At 29.2% G+C, this 15,419-nt stretch overlaps 1 protein-coding gene across 11 annotated transcripts in view; it reads left to right on the forward strand.

The window, feature by feature from the left end:
* yin overlaps positions 1-15,419 on the forward strand; it is a 109,124-nt gene that overhangs the window by 7,053 nt on the left and 86,652 nt on the right. For 5 of the 11 annotated variants that reach the window (XM_073974828.1, XM_073974833.1, XM_073974830.1 and 2 more), the window contains exon 2: positions 342-546. In XM_073974828.1, coding sequence (XP_073830929.1) covers positions 511-546 — 36 coding nt within the window. In that variant the 5' untranslated portion in view covers positions 342-510. Of the gene's footprint in view, positions 1-196; positions 214-341; positions 547-15,419 lie in introns of those variants that run through there. The other 6 variants (XM_073974835.1, XM_073974839.1, XM_073974836.1 and 3 more) reach the window with 2 other exon arrangements.

The raw sequence follows: 15,419 nt of genomic DNA on the forward strand, positions 1-15,419 counted from the left end.
TGTTGTTATTTACTCACATTAGGCCTGTTCGATACCTTCGCAAGTAGAAAGTATTTGCAAGTTCTTGCAACTACTTGCAAGTTCTTCTCAGTTCTCTTTTACTGAACTAGTTTGTTATCGAACAGCATTTTGTAAAAGTTTGTACAAATTTGTACAAATTTTGAGTTATCGTACAGACCTAATATTTAGAGAAGGAGGAATACAAGTGTTTATGTATGTATAACAAAAATAAAACATCTTCTAAAACTGGAATTTACCACATTTTTATGAAACCATTTTTATAATTTTTGTTTTCAATTCATCCATATTGACCATATTTGTCTTTCATGTCAAACTCAAAGTGTCGCATTAATGTTTATAAATATGAATTAATAATACGATTGGGTCTACATCTCACATAACTGAATAATTTTGCTTGTTAAACGTGTGGAAAAAGTGTTAAAACAATTTATTAGAAATCCAAGACAATTCAACGTGATATCGAATTAAGAGAAATATACAAAATTCACAATGGTTAGCAGTTCTTTTAAAATAACGGAAAATGAGGTAAGTTGATTTCATTAGAAATCATAATTCAAATCAGTATATGTAGAATTATGTTAAAAAATAATGTAAATCTTAATTAGTAAAGGAAACAGCTGAAGAAGTCAGTCGAGCAACACCGAACTCAAAATATACAATATATGTTTATATAAATACATAAAAATGCAAATGTTGTGAAACTTCCAGGTTTTCAGTTCAGTGATGTATATAAGAAGGAAATGGCTTCAAGGGATCAACTTTTTGTTACAAATTATTGACACTTTCAATACTGAGTGATACGAATTATTAAACTCTGTGTTTTTCATGAAATTCAGATTCAAATTACATCGTTTGCTCTTAACAACGTGGAGTCAATGTAACACACACATTTACATAAAATAATGAAAATTTGACAAATTTATAAGAATCACTAAAAACGTGTTGTGAATATTTAAAATTTAATTTAAAAAATGTCTTCTCAAATAAATTTAACGACACTTTTGAATAAAAAAATATATGCTTTAAAGGTTATTACACTCACTTTATTTACATAAAATGTCAACAAAACTAAGTGTAAAAATAAGGATTAAGTGTTCCGAAAAAATTCCTTGCAAATATTGAAATTTATTTGATTCTATTAAAGATCTAAAATGTTTATGTGGCAAATAATTCACACCGCAGATGCAACAAGAGCACCTATACTAGGCAACACAAGCAATAATTACAAAAAAAATCGAATGGATTTTTATAAATATGAAATTTAAAATATAAAACGTATAAAATATTAAATTAAAAATATAAAAAATAAAATAAAAAGTGTAAAATATAAATATAAAATATGACAAATAAAATAATAATTAAAAAATATAAAATATAATAGTCTGGCTTAATCCCTCGTGGTTAATACGACGTCGATATTCACCGTCAACGCAGATTGGTCCGAAGATCTTTCAAAGAATTTTTCTCCCAAACACGCCAAGTACTGCCTTATCTGCTTGCGCAAGTACCCAGGCTTCGGAACCATACATCATCACGGGTAGTATCAGTGTTTTGCAAAGCGTTATTTTTGTTTGACGAGTTGTGGCTTTGTTTTTGAAGTGCTTACTTAAGCCACAGTAGCATCTGTTGGCCAATACAATTCTTCTTTCTATTTCACCACTGATTTCGTTTGTTGTGTTTACGGAGGTGCCGAGGTAGGCGAAGTCTTTTACTAACTCAATATTATAGGAACCAACTTCCACAGTCGGTCCGAGCTCAATGGACGCATTGCGCGTCGACACCATCAACTTGGTCTTCTCACCGTTTACCGCCAGACCCACTTTAGCAGATTCTCCTTCGACCTTCATAAAGGTATCTGTTACTTCTTTTACTGATCGTCCCATGATGTCTATATCATCAGCACAAGCAAGTAACATGTGGCTATTGGTGTAGATTGTGCCACTTCTTTTGACGTTTGCCTCTCGTATAACCTTTTATAGCAGGATGTTGAAAAGATCACACGAAAGGCTGTCTCCTTGCCTGAAACCTCTTTTGGTACATAACTCTTCGGAGAGTTTCTTTACTATTTTAACAGAAGATCTTGTGTCAGTTAGAGTCATTTTACAAAGCCGAATGAGCTTTGCGGGATACCAAATTCAGACGTGGCTGGGAATACCTTTGAGCGTAGCGGGCTGTCGAAGGGCTGACAAAAAGGTGGTAGGTGTCGATCTGCATCTCTTGGATCTTCTCCAGGATTTGCCGCAAAAAACACTATCTGGTCAATGGTGGACTTGCCAGGTCTAAAGCCGCATTGGTATGGTCCAATTATTTCGTTGACCATGGCTTTAGTCGTTCGCACAATATCCCTGCCCATATAGTTGAAGCATAAAGTCATATCTCCTTTCTTATGGACAGGACACAGGATGCTCAGGTTCCAATCGTCGGGTACGCGTTCTTCCTGCCAGATGGAGCTATATAGCTGATGCATACACCTTATCAGCGTGTCGTCTCCGGTTTTAAACAGCTCGGCTGGTAGGCCATCAGCTCCTGCTGCCTTATTATTCTTCAGCCGGTTTATTGCTGTCTTTATCTCATCTTTGCCGGGTGGTTTACATTCAATACCATCTTCTGGGATTGGATCTATGGTATCTTCGTCAACTTCGCTACTATTGGATACCAACAGTTCGGATAAATGATCTTTCCATATCCTTAGCACACTATCTGTATCAGTTACCAGATTACCTTCCTGGTCTCTACAGGAGGATGTGCCACTTCCAATGCCATCAGTTTGATGTTTCACTCTTTGGTAGAATTTTCGGACTTCATTCTGTCTCCTGGACATCTCGATTTGTTCACACTCCCGCTTTTCCGTCTCTCTCTTTTTCCTGCGGAAAGGACGTTTCTCCTCTCTCCTTTTCTCCCGATACTTCTCTCGTGTGCAGCGTTGTCAGTATCTTTTAGACTCTTTTCCCCAAATTGTCCAAAACTTTTCCCCAAAATTCCCCAGATTTTATTGAATTTCCTCAAAAAAATCCCCAAAAATTGTTTAACAAATAATTACAAAAAAGTCAAATGTAGTTTTATTTTACTATTGAAATTCATATCATTAAACTTGTAAAATATTCTATACACTTATATATGAATTAAATTAACGATATTGAAAACTTCACTTTCAGGTGATTCAGAATCATTAGTCTCATTGGATTTATATAAATTTACTAGCAAAATACCCGCTACTTCGTATGCGGAAAAGGAATAATATACAAATAAACAATATATAAATGATGAAAAAAACTATTTTTCAGAGGATGTTACCCTATATATAGCAGTTAATTCTTGAGAAATTTTTAGGCCTTTTTTCCATCTTCCAACCCAACGTCAAATTTAATACCATTTAGTACATTTCGTATTTCTCAATAAATCATCCAGCCCTCAGCCTAATTTTAGAATTTGTATGCATTTCAAAAAATCCGTATCTAAACACCAACACAATCCCTCATACAACAATTCCACCTATGTATATCCCTTCATGCAACACCAAACTGGTACCAAATTTAATACTTATAGTATGTATAAGTTTCAAAAATTACTTCCTTTTATCCAAAACTATATCCCAACCGCGATTTAGTATTTTTCGTATACATTAGTACGAATTTCCAAAACTTCCTCTCTATCTCCACTCTAAACGTCAACTGCTATGCTAATACCGGATTTCACAATTTTAGCTCTACGCCTTTACACAATAACAATTTGGAACAAATTCTGTGCCACTTAGTAATTTTCGTACACTTATTGTACGTATATCCACAACCACATCCATATCTCAACCCTACACACCAACAGCGGCTATAATATCAAATTACCGAATTCCACCTCTATTCATAATACCATTAATACTTTTCGTATGAAAGTACGAATTTCAATAACTATCTCCAACAGTAATTGCGAATTTCAGGATTCCACCTCTATCCGTCCATCCAAATCTAAATTGTACCAAATTTAGTAGCATTTAGTACTATTCGTACCCATAAGTACGAATTTCCAAAACTTCCTCAATCCCACACTCCAACAGTAACCTTAACTCGAAATTTCAGGATTCCAGCTCTTTTCGTTCACCCAAATATAAATTGTACCAAATTTAGTACCATTTAGTATTTTCCGTACCCATAAGTACGAATTTCAAAAACTACCTCAATGCTACACTCCATAGGTAATCTTAATTACAGATTTCAGGATTCCAGCTCTATCTGTTCACCCAAATCCAAAATGTACCAAAATTAGTACCATTTAGTACTTTCCGTACCTATAAGTACGAATTTCCATAACTATCTCAATCCTACACTCCATAAGTAATCTTAATTCCAAATTACAGTATTCCAGCTCTATCCGTCCACCTAAATTTAAATTGTACCAAATTTAGTACCATTTAGAATTTTCCGTACCCATAAGCACGAATTTCCAAAACTACCTCAATGCTACACTCCATAAGTAATGTTAATTACAGATTTCAGGATTCCAGCTCTATCTGTTCACCCAAATCCAAAATGTACCAAAATTAGTACCATTTAGTACTTTCCGTACCTATAAGTACGAATTTCCATAACTACCTCAATCCTACACTCCATAAGTAATCTTAATTCCAAATTACAGTATTCCAGCTCTATCCGTCCACCTAAATTTAAATTGTACCAAATTTAGTACCATTTACTACTTTCCGTACCTATAAGTACGAATTTCCATAACTACCTCAATCCTACACTCCATAAGTAATCTTACTTCCAAATTTCGGGATCCCAGCTCTATTCGTTCCCCCAATTCCAAATTGTACCAAATTTAGTACTTTTCGTACCCATAAGTACGAACTTCCAAAACTTCCTCAATCATACACTCCATCTGTTATCTTAATTCCAAATTTCAGCACTTCAGCTCTATCCGTTCAATCAAATCCAAATTGCGTAACATTTAGTACTTTTCGTTCCCCCTAAGTACGAATTTCCAAAACTTGCTCAATCCTACACCCCAATAGTAATGTTAAATCAAAATTTCAGTATTTCAGCTCTATCCGTTCAACAAAATTTATATAGTACCAAATTTAGTACCATTTAGTACTTTCCGTACCCAAAAGTACGAATTTCCAACATTAACTCAATCCGACACTCCAAAAGTAATTAAATTCCAAATTTCAGGATTCCAGCTCAATCCGTTCACACATATCCAATTTGTACCAAATTTAGTACCGTTTACTACTTTTCGTACCCATAAGTAAGAATTTCTAAAACTACCTCAATCCTTCACTCCATCAGTAATCTTAATTCAAAATTTCAGGTTTTCATGTCTATCTAAATCCAAATTGTACCAAATTTGGTACCATTTAATACTTTTCGTACACATAAGTACGAACTTCCAAAACTACCCCCATATCTCAATCGTACACTTCAATCTAAATTCCAAATTTCAGGTTTTCAGCTCTATCCGTTCACATAAATCCAAATTGTACCAAATTTAGTACCATTTAGTACTTCTCGTATACATAAGTACGAACTTCCAAAATCATTTCCTTATATCAACACTACTTCCCAACCTTGATTCCCATACCAAATATGAAGATTGTAGCTATATCCGCTCAAAATATACAATTGGTACCAAATTTAGTAACTTTTCGTACACTTATAGGTCGAATTTCCATAAACCCATCCATAACTCTCCATCAGTTACCCTCATTCCAAATTTCAGAATTCTAGCTCTTCCCGTTTGCCTAATACAAAGGGTACCATATTTAGTACCTTTTAGTACTTTTCGTACCCTTCTAGGTCGAATTTCCAAAAACCCAGCCTTATCTCACCCCTACACACCGACAGCAACCCACAGTCAAAATTTCAGCTTTCTAGCTTCAGCGGTTTCGTCTGGGCGATGATATGTCAGTCACTCACTCAATAAGCTCTTTTATATACATACTAGCAAAGTGCCCGCAACTTCGTATGCGGAAAGGACATAAAAAATATATAATATGGAAATTGCAGACACTGAAAATGTTGGTGCACTAATACCAATTTGAATCAATATTAATTTTTATTTTAGTACTGTACGTACCCCTTTAGTTCGATTCTCAAAAAGGTCAACCGTATCTCACCCTTACACATTAACAGCGAGATCAACGTTGCACATCAATACTCACTTTTACTCCAAAAAATACAGATTCCAGCACTGTCCCTACACCCAAAAACAAACTGAGTACCATTAAGTACTTTAAGTATAAAATAATTAGAAAATAATTACAGTAATCGTAATTCTAAATCTCAAGATTCCAGCTGAATCCGTTCGTCCAATTCCTAATTGTACCAAACATATTACATATTATTTCGCACTCTTCGTATCCACAAGTAAGATTTTCCAAAACTACCTCAATCCTTCACTTTAACAGTAATCTTAATTCCAAATTTCAGGATTCCAGCTCTATCCGTTAAACCAAATCCAAATTTTACCAAATTTGGAACAATTTTCCTATTCTACAGGGATGCAATAAATATAATTTCAAGTTGGAGAATTCCAACGCTATCCGTTCACCTAAATCCAAATAGTACCAAATTTAGTACTTTTCTTACCCATAAGTACGACTTTTAAAAACTACCTGAATCCTACTCTTCGACTGCAATCGTAATTCCAAATTTCAAGATTCCAGCTCTATTAATTCACCCAAATCCAAGTTGTACCAAATTTAGTACCACTTAGCACTTTTCATATCCATAAGTACGAATTTCCAAAACTACCTTAACCCTACACTTCAACAGCAATCTCAATTCCAAATTTCGGGATTCTATCCGTTCACCCAAATCCCCATTGTACCAAATTTAGTACCATTTATAACATTTCGTTCCCATAATAACGATATTCCAAAACTACTTCAATCCTACACTCCAACAGAAATCTCAATTCCACATTTCAGGATTCCAGTTTTATCCGTTCACCCAAAATCCCCATTGTACCAAATTGAGTACCATTTATTACCCTTCGTACAGTCATAGTTTCCAAAAACCCTTTAGTACATCTCTCTTACTCTATCCATTCACCCAAATCCAAACTGTACTAAATTTAGTACTATTTAGTACTTTTCATGTACATAAGTAAGAATTTTCCAAACTTCCCCAATCGTACACTCCAACAGTAATCTCAATTCCAAATTTCACGATTTCAGCTCTATCCGTTCACCCAAATCAATATTTCACCAAATGTACTGCCATTTAGTACATAAGAGCGAATTTTCAAAACTATCTTAATCCTACACTCCACCAGTTATCCAAATTTCGAGATTCCAGCTCTTTCCGTTCACCCAAATCCCCATTGTACCAAATTTAGTACCATTTAGTACTTTTCGTACACATAAGTATGAGTTTTCCCAACCATCTCCTTTTAGAAGCACCAATTTCCAACCTTGATTTCCATACCAAATTCTATGATTCTAGCTATATCCGTTCAAAATATACAATTGGTACTAAATTTTTTAAATTTTAGTACTTTTCGTACACTTAGTACACCCTACACCCTTACAGTAATCTTAATTCAAAACTTCAGGTTTCAAGCTCTATTCGTTCGCCCAAATCCAAGTTGTACCAAATTTAGTACCAATTAGTCTTTTCCGTACCTATAAGTACGAATTTCTAACACTACCTCAATCATACACTTCACAAATAATCTTAATTCCAAATTTCAGTATTCCAGCTCTATCCGTTCACACAAATCCCCATTGTACCAAATTTAGTACCATTTATAACTTTTCGTTCCCATAAGTAGGATTTTCCAAAACAACTTCAATCCTACACTCCAACAGAAATCTCAATTCCACATTTCAGGATTCCAGCTTTATCCGTTCAACCAAATCCCCATTATACCAAATTGAGTACCGTTTAGTACTTTTCGTATACTAATAGTTTCCAAAAACCTTTTAGTACATCTCTCACTCTATCCATTCACCCAAATCCAAACTGCTCTAAATTTAGTAACATTTAGTACTTTTCCTACCCATAAGTATGAATTTCCAAAACTTCCACAATCCTAAACTCCACATACATACATACATATGTTCCCACAACATCCCCGAAGGGACATGGGAGACTTCTCTCATATCAATGAGTGTAATCTTAATTCCAAATTTCGAGAGTCCAGCTCTATCCCTTTACCCAAATCCCCATTGTACCAAATTAAGTACCATTTAGTACTTTTCATACACATAAGTACGAATTTCCAAACTTCCCCAATCCTTCACTCCAACAGAAATCTCAATTCCACATTTCAGGATTCCAGCTGTATCCGTTCACCCAAATCCCCATTGTGCCAAATTTAGTACCATTTAGTAATTTTCGTACACTAACAGTTTCCAACAACCCTTTAGTACATCTCTCTTACTCTTCATCAGTGACCCTCAGTCCAATTTTGTGGAATCGAGCTCTATCCGTTCACCCAAATCCAAACTGTACTAAATTTAGTACCATTTAGTACTTTTCGAACCCGTAAGTACGAATTTCAAAAACTTCCACAATCCTAAACTCCACCAGTAGCCTCAATTCCAAGTTTCGAGATTCCAGCTCTATCCGTTCAACGAAAACCCCATTGTACCAAATTTAGTACCATTTAGTACTTTCCATACACATAAGTACGAATTTTTAAACTTCCCCAATCATACACTCCAACAGTAATCTCAATTTCAAATTTCAGGCTTCCAGCTCTATCCGTTCACCCAAATTACTATTGTACTAAATTTAGTACCATTTAGTACTTTTTTTACACATAAGTACGAATTTACAAAACTACCTTCATATCTCAATCCTACACTTTAACAGTAATCTTAATTCCAAATTTCAGGTTTCCAGCTCTATCCGTTCACCCAAATCCAAATTGTACCAAACTGTACCAAATTTAGTACCATTTAGTACTTTTCGTTCCCATAAGTACGAATTTCCAAAACTACCTCAATCCTACACTCCACCAGTAATCTCAATTCCACATTTCGAGATCCCAGCTCTATACGTTCACCAAATCCCCATTGTACCAAATTTAGTACCATTTAGTACTTTTCGTACACATAAGTATGAATTTTTCAAACCATCTCTTTTTTGAAGCACCACTTCTTAACCTTGATTTCCATACCAAATTCCATGATTCTAGCTATATCCGTTCAAAATATACAATTTGTACTAAATTTTCGTAAATTTTAGTACTTTTCGTACACTTATAAGTCGAATTTCCAAAGACCCTTTGGCACATCTTTCTAACTCTCAATCAGTTACCTTCATTCCAAATTACAGAATTCTAGCTCTTCCCGTTTGCCTAATTCAAAGGGTACCATATTTAGTACCTTTTAGTACTTTTCGTACCCTTCTAGGTCGAATTTCCAAAAACCCAGCCTTATCTCACGCCTACACACCAACAGCAACCCACACCCAAAATTTCAAGATTCTAGCTTCAGCGGTTTCGTCTGGGGGATGATATGTCAGTCACTCAGTCACTCACTGAGCTCTTTTATATATATATATAGATTATTTATTATTTATTATTTATTATTTATTATTTATTATTTATTATTTATTATTTATTATTTATTATTTATTATTTATTATTTATTATTTATTATTTATTATTTATTATTTATTATTTATTATTTATTATTTATTATTTATTATTTATTATTTATTATTTATTATTTATTATTTATTATTTATTATTTATTATTTATTATTTATTATTTATTATTTATTATTTATTATTTATTATTTATTATTTATTATTTATTATTTATTATTTATTATTTATTATTTATTATTTATTATTTATTATTTATTATTTATTATTTATTATTTATTATTTATTATTTATTATTTATTATTTATTATTTATTATTTATTATTTATTATTTATTATTTATTATTTATTATTTATTATTTATTATTTATTATTTATTATTTATTATTTATTATTTATTATTTATTATTTATTATTTATTATTTATTATTTATTATTTATTATTTATTATTTATTATTTATTATTTATTATTTATTATTTATTATTTATTATTTATTATTTATTATTTATTATTTATTATTTATTATTTATTATTTATTATTTATTATTTATTATTTATTATTTATTATTTATTATTTATTATTTATTATTTATTATTTATTATTTATTATTTATTATTTATTATTTATTATTTATTATTTATTATTTATTATTTATTATTTATTATTTATTATTTATTATTTATTATTTATTATTTATTATTTATTATTTATTATTTATTATTTATTATTTATTATTTATTATTTATTATTTATTATTTATTATTTATTATTTATTATTTATTATTTATTATTTATTATTTATTATTTATTATTTATTATTTATTATTTATTATTTATTATTTATTATTTATTATTTATTATTTATTATTTATTATTTATTATTTATTATTTATTATTTATTATTTATTATTTATTATTTATTATTTATTATTTATTATTTATTATTTATTATTTATTATTTATTATTTATTATTTATTATTTATTATTTATTATTTATTATTTATTATTTATTATTTATTATTTATTATTTATTATTTATTATTTATTATTTATTATTTATTATTTATTATTTATTATTTATTATTTATTATTTATTATTTATTATTTATTATTTATTATTTATTATTTATTATTTATTATTTATTATTTATTATTTATTATTTATTATTTATTATTTATTATTTATTATTTATTATTTATTATTTATTATTTATTATTTATTATTTATTATTTATTATTTATTATTTATTATTTATTATTTATTATTTATTATTTATTATTTATTATTTATTATTTATTATTTATTATTTATTATTTATTATTTATTATTTATTATTTATTATTTATTATTTATTATTTATTATTTATTATTTATTATTTATTATTTATTATTTATTATTTATTATTTATTATTTATTATTTATTATTTATTATTTATTATTTATTATTTATTATTTATTATTTATTATTTATTATTTATTATTTATTATTTATTATTTATTATTTATTATTTATTATTTATTATTTATTATTTATTATTTATTATTTATTATTTATTATTTATTATTTATTATTTATTATTTATTATTTATTATTTATTATTATTTATTATTTATTATTTATTATTTATTATTTATTATTTATTATTTATTATTTATTATTTATTATTTATTATTTATTATTTATTATTTATTATTTATTATTTATTATTTATTATTTATTATTTATTATTTATTATTTATTATTTATTATTTATTATTTATTATTTATTATTTATTTATTATTTATTATTTATTATTTATTATTTATTATTTATTATTTATTATTTATTATTTATTATTTATTATTTATTATTTATTATTTATTATTTATTATTTATTATTTATTATTTATTATTTATTATTTATTATTTATTATTTATTATTTATTATTTATTATTTATTATTTATTATTTATTATTTATTATTTATTATTTATTATTTATTATTTATTATTTATTATTTATTATTTATTATTTATTATTTATTATTTATTATTTATTATTTATTATTTATTATTTATTATTTATTATTTATTATTTATTATTTATTATTTATTATTTATTATTTATTATTTATTATTTATTATTTATTATTTATTATTTATTATTTATTATTTATTATTTATTATTTATTATTTATTATTTATTATTTATTATTTATTATTTATTATTTATTATTTATTATTTATTATTTATTATTTATTATTTATTATTTATTATTTATTATTTATTATTTATTATTTATTATTTATTATTTATTATTTATTATTTATTATTTATTATTTATTATTTATTATTTATTATTTATTATTTATTATTTATTATTTATTATTTATTATTTATTATTTATTATTTATTATTTATTATTTATTATTTATTATTTATTATTTATTATTTATTATTTACTAGCAAAGTGCCCGCAACTTCGTATGCGGAAAGGACATAAAAAATATATAATATGGAAATTGCAGACACTGAAAATGTTGGTGCACTAATACCAATTTGAATCAATATTAATTTTTATTTTAGTACTGTACGTACCCCTTTAGTTCGATTCTCAAAAAGGTCAACCGTATCTCACCCTTACACATTAACAGCGAGATCAACGTTGCACATCAATACTCACTTTTACTCCAAAAAATACAGATTCCAGCACTGTCCCTACACCCAAAAACAAACTGAGTACCATTAAGTACTTTAAGTATAAAATAATTAGAAAATAATTACAGTAATCGTAATTCTAAATCTCAAGATTCCAGCTGAATCCGTTCGTCCAATTCCTAATTGTACCAAACATATTACATATTATTTCGCACTCTTCGTATCCACAAGTAAGATTTTCAAAACTACCTCAATCCTTCACTTTAACAGTAATCTTAATTCCAAATTTCAGGATTCCAGCTCTATCCGTTAAACCAAATCCAAATTTTACCAAATTTGGAACAATTTTCCTATTCTACAGGGATGCAATAAATATAATTTCAAGTTGGAGAATTCCAACGCTATCCGTTCACCTAAATCCAAATAGTACCAAATTTAGTACTTTTCTTACCCATAAGTACGACTTTTAAAAACTACCTGAATCCTACTCTTCGACTGCAATCGTAATTCCAAATTTCAAGATTCCAGCTCTATTAATTCACCCAAATCCAAGTTGTACCAAATTTAGTACCACTTAGCACTTTTCATATCCATAAGTACGAATTTCCAAAACTACCTTAACCCTACACTTCAACAGCAATCTCAATTCCAAATTTCGGGATTCTATCCGTTCACCCAAATCCCCATTGTACCAAATTTAGTACCATTTATAACATTTCGTTCCCATAATAACGATATTCCAAAACTACTTCAATCCTACACTCCAACAGAAATCTCAATTCCACATTTCAGGATTCCAGTTTTATCCGTTCACCCAAAATCCCCATTGTACCAAATTGAGTACCATTTATTACCCTTCGTACAGTCATAGTTTCCAAAAACCCTTTAGTACATCTCTCTTACTCTATCCATTCACCCAAATCCAAACTGTACTAAATTTAGTACTATTTAGTACTTTTCATGTACATAAGTAAGAATTTTCCAAACTTCCCCAATCGTACACTCCAACAGTAATCTCAATTCCAAATTTCACGATTTCAGCTCTATCCGTTCACCCAAATCAATATTTCACCAAATGTACTGCCATTTAGTACATAAGAGCGAATTTTCAAAACTATCTTAATCCTACACTCCACCAGTTATCCAAATTTCGAGATTCCAGCTCTTTCCGTTCACCCAAATCCCCATTGTACCAAATTTAGTACCATTTAGTACTTTTCGTACACATAAGTATGAGTTTTCCCAACCATCTCCTTTTAGAAGCACCAATTTCCAACCTTGATTTCCATACCAAATTCTATGATTCTAGCTATATCCGTTCAAAATATACAATTGGTACTAAATTTTTTAAATTTTAGTACTTTTCGTACACTTAGTACACCCTACACCCTTACAGTAATCTTAATTCAAAACTTCAGGTTTCAAGCTCTATTCGTTCGCCCAAATCCAAGTTGTACCAAATTTAGTACCAATTAGTCTTTTCCGTACCTATAAGTACGAATTTCTAACACTACCTCAATCATACACTTCACAAATAATCTTAATTCCAAATTTCAGTATTCCAGCTCTATCCGTTCACACAAATTTAGTACCATTTATAACTTTTCGTTCCCATAAGTAGGATTTTCCAAAACAACTTCAATCCTACACTCCAACAGAAATCTCAATTCCACATTTCAGGATTCCAGCTTTATCCGTTCAACCAAATCCCCATTATACCAAATTGAGTACCGTTTAGTACTTTTCGTATACTAATAGTTTCCAAAAACCTTTTAGTACATCTCTCACTCTATCCATTCACCCAAATCCAAACTGCTCTAAATTTAGTAACATTTAGTACTTTTCCTACCCATAAGTATGAATTTCCAAAACTTCCACAATCCTAAACTCCACATACATACATACATATGTTCCCACAACATCCCCGAAGGGACATGGGAGACTTCTCTCATATCAATGAGTGTAATCTTAATTCCAAATTTCGAGAGTCCAGCTCTATCCCTTTACCCAAATCCCCATTGTACCAAATTAAGTACCATTTAGTACTTTTCATACACATAAGTACGAATTTCCAAACTTCCCCAATCCTTCACTCCAACAGAAATCTCAATTCCACATTTCAGGATTCCAGCTGTATCCGTTCACCCAAATCCCCATTGTGCCAAATTTAGTACCATTTAGTAATTTTCGTACACTAACAGTTTCCAACAACCCTTTAGTACATCTCTCTTACTCTTCATCAGTGACCCTCAGTCCAATTTTGTGGAATCGAGCTCTATCCGTTCACCCAAATCCAAACTGTACTAAATTTAGTACCATTTAGTACTTTTCGAACCCGTAAGTACGAATTTCAAAAACTTCCACAATCCTAAACTCCACCAGTAGCCTCAATTCCAAGTTTCGAGATTCCAGCTCTATCCGTTCAACGAAAACCCCATTGTACCAAATTTAGTACCATTTAGTACTTTCCATACACATAAGTACGAATTTTTAAACTTCCCCAATCATACACTCCAACAGTAATCTCAATTTCAAATTTCAGGCTTCCAGCTCTATCCGTTCACCCAAATTACTATTGTACTAAATTTAGTACCATTTAGTACTTTTTTTACACATAAGTACGAATTTACAAAACTACCTTCATATCTCAATCCTACACTTTAACAGTAATCTTAATTCCAAATTTCAGGTTTCCAGCTCTATCCGTTCACCCAAATCCAAATTGTACCAAACTGTACCAAATTTAGTACCATTTAGTACTTTTCGTTCCCATAAGTACGAATTTCCAAAACTACCTCAATCCTACACTCCACCAGTAATCTCAATTCCACATTTCGAGATCCCAGCTCTATACGTTCACCAAATCCCCATTGTACCAAATTTAGTACCATTTAGTACTTTTCGTACACATAAGTATGAATTTTTCAAACCATCTCTTTTTTGAAGCACCACTTCTTAACCTTGATTTCCATACCAAATTCCATGATTCTAGCTATATCCGTTCAAAATATACAATTTGTACTAAATTTTCGTAAATTTTAGTACTTTTCGTACACTTATAAGTCGAATTTCCAAAGACCCTTTGGCACATCTTTCTAACTCTCAATCAGTTACCTTCATTCCAAATTACAGAATTCTAGCTCTTCCCGTTTGCCTAATTCAAAGGGTACCATATTTAGTACCTTTTAGTACTTTTCGTAC

This window comes from Musca autumnalis, unplaced genomic scaffold (assembly GCF_047663935.1).
Source record: "Musca autumnalis isolate F117 unplaced genomic scaffold, ASM4766393v1 scaffold_3, whole genome shotgun sequence".
Classification (NCBI taxonomy): Eukaryota; Metazoa; Arthropoda; class Insecta; order Diptera; family Muscidae; genus Musca; species Musca autumnalis.